Source organism: Cimex lectularius, unplaced genomic scaffold (assembly GCF_000648675.2).
Source record: "Cimex lectularius strain Harlan isolate CLEC.00 unplaced genomic scaffold, Clec_2.1 scaffold21, whole genome shotgun sequence".
Classification (NCBI taxonomy): Eukaryota; Metazoa; Arthropoda; class Insecta; order Hemiptera; family Cimicidae; genus Cimex; species Cimex lectularius.
In genome coordinates, this window is record NW_019392671.1 from 2,704,281 (window position 1) to 2,724,302 (window position 20,022).

At 36.1% G+C, this 20,022-nt stretch overlaps 1 protein-coding gene across 9 annotated transcripts in view; it reads left to right on the plus strand.

The window, feature by feature from the left end:
* LOC106670821 overlaps positions 1–20,022 on the plus strand; it is an 82,071-nt gene that overhangs the window by 14,412 nt on the left and 47,637 nt on the right. For all 9 annotated transcript variants that reach the window (XM_024225276.1, XM_014401445.2, XM_024225279.1 and 6 more), the window contains exon 3: positions 85–204. In XM_024225276.1, the coding sequence (XP_024081044.1) occupies positions 85–204 (120 nt within the window). The remainder of the gene's footprint in view (positions 1–84; positions 205–20,022) is intronic.

Consider the following 20,022-nt stretch of genomic DNA (forward strand, 5'->3'; position numbering starts at 1 on the left):
TCTTGAAAATAAAATATTACATACAATTAATTGTTTACAGATATAATGTTGCTCTTTGTGTAATTGATTTCTTTTCCCCCTCAGACGCCGGTCGTTACGGCGGCTATACGAGGACGATGGAGAGCCTAAAAGGGATGGCCCATCCGGCCGTTTGGTCCAACGTCAAGAATCACATTACCACGTCACTGGCCGTGGTTAAAAACCGTAAGTAGACAAAATTTTTCTGTAAATTTCACCAACGCCAATTTTAATGGATCCACCCTCTCTCATTTTACGCACCCGGATCACGTCCCCTGTATATAACGACACTCTACCCTTTGACATATTGCTTTTCAATACTTACGTGCCTCTCGGTTTCTATTTAAAATTCAATCATCCCTCCTCTTTCCCCAACCCCACTGAGCGCGTGTTAGGCGATATTGAATTTTATGTGAAAAGCCGATCCGGAGGCGGAAGTTTGTGGGAGGATCGAACAATCCGTCAACGCTTGACAAGTGTTTTGTCTGTGAGTGGTTTCTAATAATCCCCCTTCCCCCACCAAAATCTTTCATATGCCAATCGATGACGTCATTACGGTAAATTCGAAAACCAAACTTCCCAAAATTAAATAGTTAGTAATCAATCGTGCAATTGAGCAAAACTCCTGAGGAATCAGTAAATTAATTTAAAACTGAAATATATAAAAATATTAAATACACAAAATGAGAAGCATGCCTTATTGACTTGAATTATTTATTACTTTTCCAATTACAATTCCAATGTTGACGTCGAACAGTGTAGACTTTATTCAATCGGCTTAAATTTTTGATGACGTCCTAATGGGAAATCGGTGAACCGAGTTTGGTGACAAAATTCTTTCGAACCCTTTTTTAAGACACTAAATTGCGTTTCCAGTTTATAATGATCATGTCCGATTTATAATTTGAATCATGTTTATGTATATGTTAATTACAGTTTATGCATGACTATATCTTTCAAGACGTGTCAGTTTTTTGTGTTCAGTTATGACTTTATTCAGGGTAAAAGGAGAAAAAAATAACGTTTCAATTTTTAAAAAAATCTTCATTTTCTTTTGTTTCTTCCCTTTGATGTGGTCATTTTGGATTATATGTCGTGTTTTTTAAATGAATTAATTATTTATTACTTTTTCAATTAAACTTCACTCTGTTGACGTCGAACAGAGTAGACTTCATTCAATCGGCTTAAATTTTTGATGACATCCTAATAGGAAATCGGTGAACCGACTTCAGTGATAAAATCCTTTCAAACCTTTTTTTAAACCCTAAATAGCGTTTCCAGTTTAAAATGATAATTTCCGATTTATATTAACGAAAATATTAAAAATAAAAATATGACAAAATATATCTCGAGGAAATTGAAAAACAAAGTTATCTGGTCGTAAAACAATAATATTTAAATTCTTAAAGATAAGTTTTTTAATAAATCGGTTCATATTTAATTGGTTACGTTCCGAGTTACTTAAAACATAAAATATTTATACATCATATAATGTTTCTGTTAGTACATTGGTTTCCACTTTTCCGAGGATGACGTCATCAATGTGATAAGCTTTAGATTTCAGTTTGTGTGACGTCACTATTGCCAAATTGGTGAACCGTGTTTATCAATGTTTAATACTGTACTATTGTTTTTCCCAGTAAACAATGACTATCGGGTTTAATTATGTTTAAAAAAACTTTAGTAAGTTTTATTGTGTCGGGAATCTGCAAAATGAATACTCGAGGGTCTTCACACTTTGCGTGCTTATTCGTCCGCGTATCGTGTAAGCGTCTGGGGAGTTTTGCTAAATCGCCCTACTAAACGAATGAATCATGTTTATGTATATGTTAATTACAGTTTATGCATATGGAATAATCTTTCATGACGTGTCAGTTTATGTGTTCGGTTATGTTTATTTATTGTCTTTATTCAGGTTAAAAGGAGAAAAAAAATATTTCCACGTGTTTTTTTTTAAATCTTCATTGGATTCTTTGTGAATTTTCTTTTGTTCCTTTCGCTTTGATGTGGTCTTTTTGGATAGCATGTCGTGTTTTTTTTTATATTGTGTCTATGTTTGTTCCAAGTAGATCGTTAAGCCGGGGGTTGGTAGCTCATTTTGAAGAACCCCGCGGTAGGGAAATTCTCCTAGAATCCCTCTGAAAAGGAGAACCGCGCGCCTTTGATAATTGGCCCTTAGGGCTCGCGGCTCGGAAGTGCTACCCCCCGTACAACGAATTCAATTAGCGGTGGACTCCTTTTATCTCGAAATAGACGATTATTTCTAGAGGGTGGGGAAAAAAATCCGTCCCGTTTCATCCGTTGGAGAGGGACGGCACCTGGCGCAGCGCGTTACGCGTTGGCAACGGTGAAAAAATCGTTTTTCGGGATTGACGGAAATTGGCCCGTTTTGTCTTGTACGTTCTTTAAGAATAGCCTACAGGATTGAAAATAGAGAGAGAAAAAGGGAGAGTGAGAAAACTAGCGAAGAAAGAGGAAGTGGCTTAACGATTTTTGCATTTTTATGAGCTTTTATCGATCCGACGATGTAAGTTTGTCCGCGGGGCGAACTTTGCCCGCCCCTACGAATATACGCACAGGCGTGGGAGGCGGATAAATAATAAATTTCAACCTCGGAGCACTCACCATCCCAACACCGGAACAACGGTAGTATCGACTTCCGGGGGGCCCACCTTTTGAAAAAGTTCCAAAAAGCTCTCGGACAAATATTTCCGACGAAATCAAGATCATTGTATTTTTTTCCGACGGTTTTTGTATAAAGGGCTTTGTCAAAAATGAAAATAAAATACAGGCTAAACCAGCAGGACACGCGAGTATTGCGAAAGTGTTGGCTCTTTCTGGTTATTGGATAAATCCAGGAAAAGAAATCCATTTTTGTTTAAGGCTAAACGACCAGGGCTATCTTGCTTTTTTTGATTCCTTGCCTTCAATTCAACGTTAAAAAAATACTCATAATAAATAACAATGGTTTGCATTAACAGCATTAATTCCAAGACAGATACATGCTAAATCAGCCATGCAACGCCAACATCATAAGCATATAAACTATTAAGCCTTAATTTTAATTTCCCCTTTCCACGTTATCCTCCTTAATAATTAACGTCCTTATCAATATTAATATATTCCTTATCAATACATCAAAAATGCCGAATCACAAATCCAATCCAGAAAATCCCCATTCTCGACTCCTTTGAGTTAAATAAAACCATCTATGATCAAAGAAATATTCTCAGATTTACCGCGACCCCACCTTGTCACAATCTTATAAAAACAGCAGAATACACACTTTCATACAAGACCAATATGACATGACAAGAATAGCACCCCACTAAAGGTCGAATCGTCGGAAAAAAAATGAAAAAGGTGTTTTTCTAAATTATCTCATTCTTGACCACTCCTCACGAGCTCAGCAAATTATGGAACAACAGGTCACTAAGAAACACACGTTCCGTTTATAATGCAGCGGGGAATTTTTTTTCTTATAATTAATTATAGCCGTTTACTTGTAATGTTTACAATTACAATTGCTCCGGCAGTCCGGTGTCGACCATGGCGGTAGTCCTGTGCAGCTGAATCACGTACGTGTTGTGCGCGTCGAGGTACTCGGAGAGGGACCTGGTCGACATCGGAGCCTGAGGAGAAACAGACAAAACAAACAACATTAACTTACAAGAACAACAATATATAAAAAGCATAGTACGACAAAGTAACAACACAGATTTCGACATCGGTCTGTTTGAAAAAGCGAAATTTTAACTCGTCGTTCAAGTTTAATAGTTCATTTACTCCCCAATAATGACGTCATATTGGTGAAACGCCAAATTTCTTTTTTATTCTCACTCGTCTTTTATTATATTTATTTATTTGCGTTTATCGCCAATTGTTTATTTCGTAGAATAGAAAGTTCAATTGTGCCTCTTAGTTTATTAATAGTTCAATTACTACCCGATTATGATGTCATATTTGGTGAACCGCAATCTTTACCTCTATCTCTCATTTATTTATTAATATCGTAGCTCCTGTTATTAGTACAATTGTAAAAGAGAAATTTCATTTGTGCTCACATAGTTTTGTAATAGCTTCAAACACTCCCTGAGTTTGAGGTCATATTGGTGATATTTAATTATTATTGGTATTTATTGTTTATTACGTTTTTTATCCCTAAAACCATCTGGGCTATTTTGCCTTAATTCATTGCCTAGCTTTAACCAACACATTATTATTATTATTCCTTAACTCTAGTCGATCTAAAAGGCAAAGTAATTAAGATTAATCAAATCAGAAGAAGGCTAGTTTTTGGATTACTTTTGTACTGAGGTTACATATTTTATCGGGCGTAAAATCTGTGTTAAATTTTTGGGTGTAGGTTTTAAGGAACGGAAACATTTCATCCGGACACCTGGCTAGATCATTGATCATATTACTGGCTAATCTATGTAAATCTCTAAAATGCACATAAATGGGGCCGTCCACCAGAACGTGCCCCACCGACAGCAGCTCTTCACAGCATTCACACACGCTAGTGGAGAGCTCTGTGCCATTAAGTACCCGTGTCTGTGACGTGTGTGCCCTATTCTGAGTTTGTTAGGACCACTTCCTCACGTCTGTTCTTTCTCGAAGATGAGCTCCAGATTCGTACAGTGTGTTTTATTCCCCTTGGTTGGTGTCGTTGGTGTTTTCCCTCTCATTTTGTCATTTTTTCCTTTTCACGACCGAGGAAAAGTCATTTGGAAGAACTGTTATGGGACGCCGTTGTACGTAGCCAGTTTTGCCGCTAGAACTGCCTTCATATGTGATGCCACAATGGCCTGGTATGCATGATCACATTAAATTGTGTTCTGCAGTTGTTTTAATCAGAAAAAAAGTCTTTTATCAACTAACTCACTCTTCATTTCATATATTTATTTATATAGTATTTATCGTCACCTGTCGGTTGTAAAAGCGGAATTTCAATCGTCGTTCAAGTATATTAGCTGATTTGTTCCCCGACTGTTACGTCATATTGGTGAACTTTTATCTTCTTTTTCTCTCTCTCTCTCTCTCTCTCTCTCTCTTACCCTATCTCTCATTTTGACATATTTATTTAGAATTTATCGTTACTCAACTACACGCAAATTATGACGTCATGTGCTGAACTGAAAAGTTTTTCTTCTCATGTATTTAAGTACCCGTGTGTATGACGTGTGTGCCCTATTCCGAATCCGGTTAAGGCCACTTCCTCACTGCGGTTCTTTGTCGCGGATCAGTTCCACTTTCGTACGGTGTGTTTTATTCCGGGTTTTCTGTAATTTTGGTATGTTTAGGTTAGTGTCACGCAGTACACTAATTGGAAACGGTCTGTGCGATGAAATTTCACTTTTATTGTTAAGTTGTAAGTGGATGGTGTCTATATAAATTCATAGACATTCACTTAATTCATTCATGGGGTGCTTAGGATTAGTTTTTATTTTTATGAGGTAAGTTGAATCCAGTGTTTTTCTTCTGCACTATAGTGGGAGCTTACCAGCATCAACGAGTAAACTAGCGATGGGGCTTGACTTAAAAGCTTCTGTGGCGATCCTTAAACCGAATGATAAATTGGATTTATGATTTTAGCAGAATTATTATGTATTAAATTTTGAGATGAGAGGTTGTGAAGGAATTTTCTAACCGTTCTTTTTCGTTCTCGAACTATACGCATTCAGATGTCTACCAGAGAACTGTGTACCGTGCGATTTGGGTTTATTTATTTATTGGGATGGTTTAGCTGCCGGCAGAATTTCTCGATTGAGTTACTCAATTAGGTTGCTAGTTTTATTTCTTTACACATTGATCCTATTTAGATTCAAGTTATTTCTATACATTGTCTAATCTGCTTTGTCTAGCTTCCATCTCAATGAGCAAAGGGCAGTGATGGCTTCCGTATGAATCCACATGCGTTTTTGCAGGTGAAGTTTGTGATGGGCTAATGATACTAAGACCCATGAGCAGGCACAAAAATGTGTTGGACTAGAACTGTTTCTATGAACTTTGCCAGTGTGTCCTTATGGCTCGCACATAAATGGTTGTGGACACTGTACACATCCACGAGTATCATTACAGGTAGTGGCAGTACAAACGGATCTTTGTAACCGTCAGAAATTGATATCTCCGATGATTCTACGATTCTGGTCGAGATCTGAAAGTGACATTTAAAAATATATGAATTTACCAAACGTCATAGTATCGAGGCTTACAACCTTAATTTTTCGGTTACTAAATGAAATCCTGGAAAATTTTGTATTTAAATCCATCTTTAAGTTCTATTACCAAAATGAATTCCCCTGTGTTGTTGTTACAAACTAAGATGTCAAAGAAAACAATAAATTCTACGATTTAGATGACGTCACGTTATGAAAATGATTAACAGCGCTAAGAAACTAACTTGTAATAGGCTATAAAATATGTAAGACCTGTTAAATTAAAAAAACAAAAAAAAAACACGTTTTATGTGTTTAATAAAAAATTCTTATTGGTGATCGTCACTTTTATGTATATTATGTACATGTATAAGAATATGACGGATTTTCTTTAAGGAGGTATGTTTACCTTAATATAAATAAACAATTTTTTAGCTATTAGGTCAGATAAAAAAATAATAATTAAAAAAAAAATCCATCTGTATTGATTATTAACACAAATGAATTCCCCTGTGCTGACATCATAAACTGGGATTTCTTACAGGCTCGTTTAATTAGATAATATCACTTTAGGAAGTTTATTAACTGCGCTCAGAAACTACCTTGTTATAGACAATAAAATCTGTAAGTCATAGCGGAAAAAAACTAAAAAAAACAAAAAAAAAACTGACGTTTTATAAAAAATTATCATTAGTGATCCTCACTGTTATATATGTACTTTTTTTTAAAAAAGAATCTATGTTCACGTAGTATAAATTCATATTTTTTTAGCTATTAGGTCAAAAAAGAAAATAATAAAAAAATTAAATCCACTTTATTAACAAAATGAATTCCCCTATCCTGACGTCATAAACTGAGTGTCTTACAGGTTCGTTAGTTTAGATGACATCTCTGAAGGAAATTTATTCACTGGGGGGGGGGGGTCATGGTTCGTAATAAAATTATAGTTTTGATGTTTACACTTAAAATAAATTTTTAGTAAAAAAGAATACATTTTTGACATTTTATGTGTTCTTATAATATTACATTACACACGCTATGTAATTATTAGTTAGTCTACAGGCATTATATTTCACTTTGTTAAGCTGATTATATAGGATTATTTGTTTTGCATAATTAGTCGAGATGGGACTGTTTGATTTACTGTAGTAAAGCAAGTTTACTCCTTTCTTTTGACGTCACAGTAAGTAAATTGAATAATCAACTTTTTTGACAAAACTTTGAACATTTTCCCGTCCGTTTTGTCGCCGGTCCAAGTCATGTCGGGGTTTCGTTTAATTATTCGCAATTAATAAAGGGGAAAAGGGCTAAGGGAGTTTCACGTTTTCCCACGTTCCCTCGAGCCCTAAGACGCCTAGGAGATTAATTCAAGACCATCTTTTACATTCGTCCCGATAAATAAAACATAAAGTCCCAAACTGATGGGGCCGGGAAATGGATGCGGGCCAAATGTGCCGTACTAATGTCCAAAAGGGACTTCGTCCAGAAATAGGTAGGAAAGAAAATCTTCGGACGTTCATCCTGTTTCCGATTTAACAAACAACATCGCCACTTTGTTGTGGTTTTGACGGTTTGATCAATACTCAACAGATGAGGCCGTGATGTTGAAATTAATCCCTTTAATGTGTAACAGGGGCATAACTAGGACGAGATTTTTTTTTTTAGACCGAGGTTCTGTAACTAATAAAATATCCTCGATTATTTCTCCTCCTTTGGGGTGGCCTGGGTTAAACTTACAAATATGACAGTCTGCCATGGTTCGATAGCGGCCGGGTCACGCCACGTGCGTGACTCTTATCTCGTTTCGCCCGTTTAAATATTGTCGCGAACCTGACCGCAAACCTGCTGGTGAAAGATGACGGTTTTATTTTTGACGACGACACTCCAATCGGGACAGCAGTGCTCGGATTTTCACGCATGCTTATGATAAAAACGATTAAGAAAAACCCTCACAGGACGGAGAGATGATAGAATTAAATAACACACAGGAAAAGTACGAATTTTCTTTTCTACAACATTTGATATTATATTTATTATTTATTAATAACTGTTTTCAGTTTGGTTTAAATGCAAGTTGTGATATAATCTCATGTGTGCCCTTTTAGTTCAATAAACCGTGATGTACTCCCCGGTTGTTACGTCATATTGGTGTAATGAAACTTTCTTCCCCTCATCTTGGTCGTTTATTTTTTATTTACTTATTAATAACTGTTTTCGGTTTGGTTTGAATGGAAGTTGTGATATCAATCTCACTTGTGTTCTTTTAGTTCAATAAATGGTGAAGTGCTTCCAGGTTGTGACGTCATATTGGTGAACTGAAACTTTCTTCCCCCATCTAGTCGTTTATTTGGTATTTATCGTCGTATTAGTACATTTGAAACAGGGAAATTACATTTGTGCTCTTGTAGATCAATAATAGTTCAATTTTCTCCTTCCTTTTTCACTCTCCCTCTATCTCTCGTTCTTTCACTTTTTCATTCTCATCTGTAATATTCGCCGTATTTATCGTCAATACATATTTTTCAAAACGAAACTTCATTAATCTCACTTGTACTCTTTCAGTTCAATAAAAAGTCAATTACTCCCCGATTGTGTTTGGTGAAGCGAAACCTCTCTCTTTACTTCTTTTTCACTCTCACCTATTTATTTCATTGGGTTCACCGTCATTAGTACATTTTGTCGAAGGGAAAGTTCATTGCTGTCCTCATTAATAGTTCAATTACGCCCCATTTTTATCGTTATATTGGTGATCGGGAATTTTCGATTTTTCTAAATCGACAGGATTGCAAGTTTGAGATGTTTCAACAAAATAAAAAGTTTGCAGTCCACTACTATGACGTCACAATGCGGGAGCATGATTGTAATTTGAAACCAAATTAATATTTCCGGTTTAAGATCCAATTTGGTGGCAGAAAATGAGAACAGTTATGAAATAGGGTGTTTCCTTATAATCCAGTTCAATTGTTGTTTTATCCTGTCATTACCTGTTTACATTTCCCTCTAATTAACAAACGTTCATTCTGTTTCCAATGTAATTCATTTTAATTCGTCATACACAAACTATATTGCTATATTGTAAACAAAGAGCCGAGTGGGAAATTCAATTATAACCCTCACAAATCCCATTTCTCAGCGGTGCCGAGTTTCGAATGCTGTTTCAATTTCCGAGTTAGGCCGTTCGGTCTTGACTTTTAATCATGTTTGTTCAATGTGAGCTTTGTGTTTCGTCACTCCGTCTTATGGATAAGTGGCTGGGATGAAATAAAATAAAGGGCGACAAATCCCATCCCCAGATTGTGTAGAGTTGAGAAGGAAAAGCTCGAAGGATATTTGTATCTACGTTACAGTAGGAAAGTTTATTTTTGTCCTCTTTTCCCAATCTCAACTCCCAAGTCAAGAAGTTTTTCCATTTAGGGGACATTCTCTACAAATTAACTTGATCAGGTGTGCACAGTACTCGGGTCTGAACGACGTCCAAGATTATCCATTCCGGTTCCCCAGAGGGAATATTTGATCGTACCCGGGAAGACCTAGAAAATGGGGTGGCAGGCAAAACGGATTACCGGACATTCCGTGTGCCTACTATTTCTTTAAATAACACGCCAAAAATCCCAATAAACCCATATCCGCCGTGAAGGTATGTACCGGCACCTTTGTCTAAGGAAGAGCCGAGGTGGAAAGGCTAAGCATATAAATCGATTTCCCTTTTAATTAAAATGACAAAAAGTATTAGAAAAATATGAAATTTTAACACAATCCTGGAAAACCACAGACGATTGTGGATGTTTAAGTACCGTCCTCATTTTTAAGAAATCTTTCAAATAGCTTGAACTGACAGTCATCTACAATCATGTTTTGTTAAACAATGAGACAACCGTAAACCATATTATAAAAAGATTTTTTTCTAAAGCCATTTTTGTTTTCCTGCAAAATGCCAGAGGTTTTTTAGTTTTCCGAAATGACCTCACGGTTGGGGAGTCATGTAGGCTGTAGGGTAAAGAATTTTCGTTCAGTCTCGGATTTTTTCCAACAGAAATGGCAGATTTGGGATGTTGTTTCAGCAAAACTTCAGAGAAAAACTTTAACAGTTCACTAATACGGCGTCACAACATTATTTTGTAAAAAAGTCTTGACGTCACAATTGGGGAGTAATATAACTATGCGAGGAAATTAACTTTCTTCCGGTTGTTATGTAATAATGACAGAATGAGCTACGTGAGGGTGAACCAGAGGCAAAACGGAAATTTTTTTAAGTATAAGTAATGATAGTTTAGCGAGTGCGGAGGGGAAAAAGAGGAGCCTTTTAAAACGATTCACAGAAAAGGTCCATTTATCTTCCCCTAGCTAGAAGCTTTCATGGAATCAATTCCCAAAATGTTCCAGTACATCTTTTGAAATGACGTCACGATTGGGGAGTTGATTTATTACCAGAGGGAACGACATAACGGTTGTTTTGTACGTATTTTATTCTTATCGGTATTCGTTCTGTGATAGTGGTGCTGTTGTTGTAAACAATAGTCCAGAAAGATAAACAAAGTCGGCTAATGTCTCCCCTGAGGATGCTGGCGTTGAGCCATGGACGATTTACATCTTGAAGACGGTCCTTTTTTTGGCAGGGGCTTTTTAACTTGTTTTTCAATTAACCTAAAACGTCAGGTTCAATCTGATTAGTATAATCTTTTTAAAAAAACGGATTATAGAACGGCAGGGGTGGGCTAAAGGGGTTGAAAGAAACTTTCTAGAGTTCGCTTTTCTCAGTCGAAAAGTCGGCGGGATCAGAGGTAATACATTTTCAATCGGAGACAAAATGTTAACGCGGTTCACCGTTGCATAAACGGCGGAGGGAGTGTATTATGCAGGATGTGTACCGAGGGGGGGAAGGGTGAAAATGGGGTTGTTTTGGTATTTCAAAATGGCGCAACCTCCACCCACAAGTCGGGGCACCATATCGACCGGGACTACCTGTGGAACGGAGGTCATCGTGTCACGTGAATAAGGGACGAGAGGACTGACTCTTGGCCGGTGATGGAGAACTGTGGACTCAACAACAAAAGCCACGGTCAACAATGGAGACGTCAATGAAAAAACAACCCTTTCACCCGGATATGCTTAAAATAACTTGGATGTTTCATACATGAAAGGAAAAATTAGTCTATTTCAGTATAATTTACGATGTATCGAAGCCAGCGCCGCTATTAAACAATAAAAATATATGCAGTTTACCAATATGAAGTCTCAATCAGGGAGTGATATATTCTATAGGTTAAAATTTGATCTTGTCTCAAATTGATTTTGTCCAGTATCTATAGTCAAAATTTCCTAAATCCAGAAGATTGCAAGTTTAGGATGTTGTTAAAAAAAAAGATTTGCAGTTTATATGACGTCACAATTCGGGAATGATATATGCTATAAGACAAAATTTTAGAAGTAGTTGATTGAAAATGGGATATGTTTTCAATCTATGTGTTTTTGTTTTTTTAATGTGTATTTTTTTTGCTTTTATTTTTTGTGTTTTATTTCTTTTTATATATGTTTTTTTTAAACGTATCCCATTTTCAATCAACTACTTCTAAAATTTTGTCTTATAGCATATATCATTCCCGAATTGTGACGTCATATAAACTGCAAATCTTTTTTTTTAACAACATCCTAAACTTGCAATCTTCTGGATTTAGGAAATTTTGACTATNATTCACGCTAATAAATACATGCACTCAGACAAAACATATAGACACACAACACATAAGACATACTATATACAATAAAAAAAACCCAATTTCCCCTAAAAAGCGGAACAGGGGACTCTGAAACTCGCTACCGTGTTCGAGAACTCTTCTTAAGTCCGGCGGCATGCCTACACGCTCTCTGTATGGATCCAAGGCATGACACGCCTCTATTATGTGGGATACATCGAGCAACCTTTTTCTGCATAAGGGGCACCTGCGCGGGCTTTGGCCCAAAGCAGGTGCCCATGTGTCAACCGAACATATATATTGTTTGTATGTGTGGTTGTCCTACTAACGAGATATTATTGGTGGTTGTAGTTAGTTCCCAGTTGGATGTTGTGATATAGTTGGTCACTAATTAGATATTGTTTCTACATGCAGATGAATAAAGTTGATGAGCAGTTGGATGACGTTTATATATATAGATGAAGTTTAATTGTAATTGGGTATAATTTGCAGAACCATATACGCCGTTTAACCATATAGAGGTTCGTTTATAAATCTCATAAATATTGATATTACGTGTGGATATATTTGTTTACTAATTAGATGTTGTTTATATGTGTAGATGTAGTTGGTTAATAAATGAATATATTTTAAAACATGTTTGTATGTGTGTTGTAATTACCAACACATATAGCTTTTTTCAGTCAAATTGGTACTTTTTTCTACCAATTTAATACTTTTTCCAACCAAATTAATACTTATTTAAAAGGTATTCGAAAAAAAGTGGAGCAAGCGTGTTGCCGTATGAAACACTTTATTAGCTGGTTTCGTTTGAACTTGTCTCACTGAGTTCATTGAGTTCGCCAGCCTACCTTATCGTTCCCAGACGGATTTCTACGAAATTCTCCTTCCTCTGTTCTTGGTTTCTTTACCCCTAAAATATTCAGTTGTTTGTCACGTCTTATTGTATGCATTGCGTGAGTTTTATATATAGAATGAGTGACGGAAGTGACTGGAGTGACATAGGTGGTCATAATGATGAAACATCACCTAGTGCTGCAGGCGGTTCATCTTCGTCCGGTGTCCAACGTTCAAGACCGAGCAGGGGTACGTACGCAGTTACATCAAAGCATCAAAAAGAACTTTTTATAAAATTAGTTGAACAGGGTCATTCAGTCAAAGATGCAGCTCAAAAATCAAATTTAAAAACTCGAACTGGCTACAGTATATACAGAAATTATACGTCTCAAAACTGTACGTTCTAGCCGCTATTGAGGAAATCATTGAAGGAAACGCGGGCCTATCATTACAAGATATTAAAGAACAGCTTGCATTACGCAACATAAATTTGTCAACAGCGATCTTTGCGAGAAACTTAATGCAATGGAGCTGAAGAACTCTATTCTGATAATGATAATATGATAATGGATAATGCAGCCATTCACAGAACCCAAGATGTACGCAATGTTGTAGAATCGTTTTCTCACACCATCAAGTACTTGCCTCCATATTCCCCAATGTTAAAGCTGAATATGCTTTTTCTAAAATAAAGGCATCAGCCAGGAGGGTTTTTGGTGGGACAGCTGCTGAACACGACATTGCAGAGGTGATTAGTTGCAGTGTCAACACCATCAATTATACAGATTGCTCCAATTTTGTCATCGATGTGATACTGAAATTACCATCAGCGGTTGCTGGATGACTGCATTGACTTTGAAATAAAATGTTCATTTTGTTAATTTTCTTATTTTCAATAATAAATTTCGTTTCTTGACAGTATGATTATGTTTGATATCCTCCTTTACCCTACCACATTTGAAAAGTATTAATTTGCTTGGGAAAAGTATCAATTTGCTTGGGAAGGGTACTAAGTTGGTTGGGAAAAGTATTAAATCGCTTGGGAAAAGCACTAATTTAGTTGGAAAAAGTATTAAATTGGTAGAAAAAAGTACCAATTTAACTGAAAAAAGCTATATACATGTAGTTACACTTGAGATGTAGTCATCGCTGTTTGGAGATTTTGATGTTCTTTGTATGTACGGATGTTGTTTAATGTTAAGGTTTAATATATAGTTTACAATATGGTTGATTATCGATAGAATATATTTTAAAACGCCATAAACATTGTTTGGATGTAATTGGTTGCCAATCATTGTTTCTAGTGCAGATGTATTTACTTGATTAGCAATTGGATGTCAGTTATACTTGTAGATGTAGGTTAATTATAGTTAAATTCACTAATTTCGTGGTCCGCTTGACCAATTAATATATTACAATTAATTAAGGTTTTTAGTTGAGATAAAAAAGTCAATGGCACGAGCGGGATTCGAACCCACGATGTTCGGCTTGATACGCTGCTGCTCTACCACTTGAGCTATCGTGATGTCGATCCACTCGGACACCAACTTCCCATCTCAACCGCACCATTTTGCCGAAGGCCTGAGAAACATCTGTCACTCTGTGAAGTTGATGAGTGGTGGAATGATGGGTTCGAAAGCCAAATTGATGGTCTGGTAAGATGTTGTTCGATGTAGCAATAGAGATAATTCTTTTGTAAAATAATTTTTCGAATAATTTATAAGGAACGGGTAACAAACTAATAGACAAGATGATGGGGAGCTTAAATTTTTATGGGGCCTTGAGATCATTCTAATGTAAGAAATTTTCCATTGTATGGGAAAGTGTATAGTCCTCAAAATTGCGTTAAATAAAGAATATCAGAAAGACGACTGCTTTTTGGGAAGGTCTTGAAGAACTTCAGCTGTTATCAAAACAAGACCAGGTGGTTTTTTTTAGGAAAGTGTCGTATTTCTTGTGATACTTGTTTTGGACTCTTTCTTGGTGTCAGGAGTGAATCTGATATAAATTTATCGTGTTCAGTATTCATTAAGTTATGAGGTTTGAATACCTCTGAGAGATGTCTTTATCGGAAACGATCCAAGTTCCATCATCATTCTTGAGAGGAGCTGAGACTACGTTATGACGCAGGATACGTTTAGTACTACGCAGGCTCCCATCCTCTGTTGACAAAAAAATGTGTTTCGTGTGTGTGGTGACTTACCACCTCAACGAAAGCGACACCTAACGAAATGACCAACAATTATTACTGCCAGAAGGTTCGCCGATGGATTGCGCCACACATTACCAGTTCAATTAAGGATTGTTTGTTTTCTGTTGTAATCATAAATTATAAATAAGAATATAATAGTGATTGGTAACAATGTAAATTAATTGTCAGCCATGAGTTACTCAAGAACTAGGCGTTTCCACTTTGAAGTCTAGAAAGGACCCATGGATCGCACGAACTCACGATCTCCGGGGTGCCCGGTACAGTCGGACAGGTGGAAGCTCTGCCTCTCACTCAACGGTCCTTTTTTTGGGCCAAAAGCCTTCTCGCCGAGTCTACAGAGCCTACCGCTTATGAGTGCCCTTCTCGCCTGCCTGAAAGGGTTACGGGCTTCCCGGTAGGGCAGAACAGTTGGGACCTTCCTGGGTACAATACCGGCCCTTGTGAGGGCCCGCAAGGTTCAACGGCGACTCGGAAGGACCCCAACAGTATGATTGTTGTTTAAATTGTTTTACTTCTTTGTTCAATGTATTCATGTACTGATCTAGTACGTTGCCAAAGGTTTCTAGCCCTTGTGGTTGTGTTTGGTGTGATTTATTGTAAATGTGAGTTTAACATTTCACGTCGTAAAACTCGACCTCTGAGAGAGCAAAGACGGGCGCCCCACTGGATATGTTTAGCGTTGTATTCCCCTCCAGCAGAAAAGTTGGTCCCAGAAATCCGAATAACTCCTTAAACTGGTCACTTGAAATGGAATGCCTGGGTGGGCAATACACCGCTGTACAAAGTCTTGTTGAAGCATAGAGAAATGGAAGTACTCTGAAATTGTGGTGTTGTGTACAGCGGTAGGACATAATGTAAAAGTAAAGATTTTATAATGACAGCAGTGCCACCTGAGACGTGCCATCTGGGTGGTCAGTCCTATATACAGTATAGTATGTAATGTAAAAACGAGATTTGGAAGTCATGTGTGTTTCAAAGATCAAGGCAATATCGATGCGGTCAATAATAAAAATTCGCGTTCCATTTTACGTTGTGAGAGGTCATTTGCATTCCATAAAAGAATTGATAATGTGTCAACTGTAGGAGCATTAGTTACTATATTGTGTACAGAAGGCTTGGGTCATATGAGAGATTTGATTGACTATGTTGAAAAGAGGATGGATAAGTGCGTTCATTTGTGTAAGAAAATGTTGGAGACCAGGCGGCATACCAACTGATATTGTACTAGTAGCATCCTCAGCCCATTGATTATCCATTGGTCTTGTTTGAGATCTTACCCATGTTGGCGGTGGTAGAGCTTCGCTCTTCTTGTTATAAAGCGACGGAAAATTAGTCTAGTTGGGGTGGTTTCGATGTTGTACTATTGTTCTTCCTTCCTTGTCCTTGTTCTGTGTTCCTTGTTGTGCGTTTTGCTTGTAAGTCTTTGAAAACATTGCACCCTGTGTAGTTCGCAGGGTGATCACTTCCGCAGTTTGTGTGTTTGTGTCGCTTTAGTAGCTCTGCTTTTTCCGCAAGATCCAGATTCGTGTTCGAACGCACCTCGATGCTGATATCTACAATAGGATTTGGTGTGTCAGACGCCTTGGCACCGTGTGCATTGCACGATTTGCCTCCGCTTAAAAGGTTCTTCAATTTTTATTTTTGTGTACAATAGCGACGAGATTAGATTTATTCATTGTATGTGTTTCGGTCTATGTCTACAAAAAACATGTTCAATGGTAGTTTAAATCGTGATAGAGCGTTAATTGTATCCTTTGTTGCTTAATTCTTCAACTATTAATCCCGTGGGGGTAGAGAAGTGTAGACCTTTTAATACAATTCTGCAATTTTTTCTTCTTAATACGTATGAAATTCAGTTTTTCCAAAAATTGTATAAATTTTCTGTATGTATGTGGTTTGTTTGCGAGTAGTTTTAAAGGATTTTTCGTGTTTTTTATGATGAAGGAATTGACACCTTTGTTTTCTAAAATTTTTGTTAGTGAATGAGTATTCACTAAATTTTTAATGTAAATCGGTGGAAGTTTCGGATCTTTTGTTTCTGTATTATTTTTATTTGACATTTCAGTGGCAGAAAATATTTGATTGCTTGTAGGGATTGGAGTACGCACAGTAGTTAGGATACGTGGCACTTTCCTCGGGCCCCTGTTGGAAATTTGTGGACCAGGTCGTTTTCTCCCAAAAACTTTGTGCCACCCATCTGTAAGATAGTGTTCGTTTAAGGCACTAACCTCAGAATCCGTTCCTTAATGTTGTCGTCGTCCGTTGATATGTGACGTTCGTCTATTCTTCAATTTCAGTGAACAGGGAAACTCAGAATGTCCAGAGAGTTTAAAAGCAAAATTCTCACTTATATTAATTCCAAAGTTCCAAAGCCGTAAATGGCCAGAAACTTATAGAAAGAAAACAACAAATTTTGCAAGCTGTTTTACACTACGTGTCAACGAGTCTCGACAGCCAACCGTAAATTTTAATTATAATGGGATAATATTTAAAATAACATAGGCGTTTTATATACCAATAGATGTTGGTTGACAATTAGAATTTTTTTATTTTATAGAAAACACAATAGATATTGCTTATACGTGCGGATGTTGACTATTTGTGTTCGTTCTATTTGTAAATGTACGTTAATTATAATAGGGTATTATTTAAAATAATATAGATATTGTTAATCCAATAGATGTTGTTAGCTGACAATTGAATTTTTTGATTATTTTAAATTTTAAATAGAAAACGCTATAGATATTGTTTGTACGTGCGGATATTGACTATTTGTGTTCTTTCTATTTGTAATTATAATGGGATATTATGTAAAATAACATAGATGTTGTTAATACCAATAGATGTTATTGGCTGATGATTGAATTTTTTAAATTTTTTATTTTAAATAGAAAACACTTTAGATATTGTTCGTACGTGCGGATATTGGCTATTTGTGTTCTTTCTATTTGTAATTATAATGGGGTATTATTTAAAATAAAATAGATGTTAATACCAACGATGTTATTGGCTGACAATTGAATTTTTTGATTTTTTAAAATTTTAAATAGAAAACGCTATAGATATTGTTTATACGTGCGGATATTGACTATTTGTGTTCTTTCTATTTGTAATTAAAATGGGGTATTATTTAAAATAACATAGATGTTGTTAATACCAATAGATGTTATTGGCTGATGATTGAATTTTTTAAATTTTAAATTTTAAATAGAAAACACTATAGATATTGTTTGTACGTGTTTGTATGTTGACTATTTGATGTTCTTTCTTTGTGTAGATGTAGGTGATTAGATATTAGATGTTTCTTGGAGGAGCTAGCTCTATTTTCTCTGAAAAACGATAGCTGGACTTTTGTTCGGATTTGGCCCAAGATTGGCAATAACAGGTTGAGATGGGCAATACGTGTTTCTAAAGACTAAAGCTAACTGGAAGGATTAGGTCGAAATCAGGAGTTTAGCTTTCTAATATATCCTCGAATCACCCCCAGAAACCAAATCGTTCATAGTTTCTCCCCGTCCTGACAGGCTGGGACAACGAGTCCAAATTGTAAATTTTAAAACAATAAAAGCCCAGGGTATAATTAATTACTTTACGACCAGTTGTTGGACCGGGGGTCGAAGTTTTACTGTTTCCCGTTCCGTCCCGGCAGCTCCGAGGCTATTAAATGACCGTTTAAAGGGTTCTGACAGACGGAAAACAAAAGGGCCTCTTTTTCACTCGGATATCGTTAAAACGTCTTTTTTTGCTTAAATCCCCAATCGATTTCCCGGGTGAAATACACTTTAATCCAAAACTAGCCTTTTATTATTTTTTTTATGTTTTCCTCCGGGAACCGCAGGGATAAAAATCGGCGAGTAAAGTGGCATACCGTTCCGAGTCCAGGGATCAAAATGCAAATAGCCAACCACTCCCAAGCTCGACAAAGGTCGTTTGAAGACAAAGCTTGGAACATGCCGGCTGAATTTATCTATTACCATAGGCAACGGAACTCATAGACAATTTATCATAAGAGGCGAATATCATTAACATCATCCCTTTTGTAATTGTAATACGTTCTATGATTCAACTGGCGACCTCAAACCTTTTTTTTCTGTTTTAACTTTTGTTGACAAAACATTCCAAACTTGCATTCTTATGAATTTAATAATTATTTTGAAGATAGCTAAAGCAAAAAATCAACGGAATGAACAAATTTTATCCTATAACATATATTCAATCCCCCATTGTGATGTCACTTTGATGAACAACAAACTTTTTTAACTTTTTTGAAACAACATACAAAAATTGCAATCCTATGGATATAGGAAAATTTGACGATAGCTAAAGAAAAAACATCAATTGAAATGAATGAAAATGAATATCCATCGAACAAATATCTTCGCTATTGTAAACTACATAAAATTATAATGGTTAAACAAAATACATACATACAAGGAACATCTAATTGACAATCAATCACATCCATGTGTTTTGAGACATATCCTATAGTTTATCAAGTACATCTACGCTATTGTAAACCATATAAAATCATTAACATTAAAAAATATTGATACATACAAACAACATCTAACTGGCAACAAACTACTTCCATTCATACAAACAATATATAATTGACAACCAATTACATCCATGCTTTCAAACATTATCGGTTATGTTTTGATACATATCGTTTATCAACCACTTGTACGCTATTGGAAACTATATAAAATTATTAACAGTAAACAGCATTCATACATACAAACAACATCTAACTGTTAACAAACTACATCCATTCATGTAAACATAATCTGTAATGTTTTTAAACATATTCTATTGTTTATCAATAACATCTTCGCTATTGCAAACTATTTAGAATTATTAACATAAAACAACATTCATATATATATACAGGGTGAATTGCTACTCGTGCTACAAACTTCTCCAGTAGATTCTTCACCCTAAAATGAACAAAAAAGTTCATATTGTCCATGGTCCGATTCTCAACCATTTCAGAGTAATTTCGCTTTTTATCGATTTTGAAAGATATCACGTCCTGGCGTCGGAAAATCGTGATATCTTTTAATCTAAACATTTCTCTGAAAATCTAATAGCACCGTTGAAATTC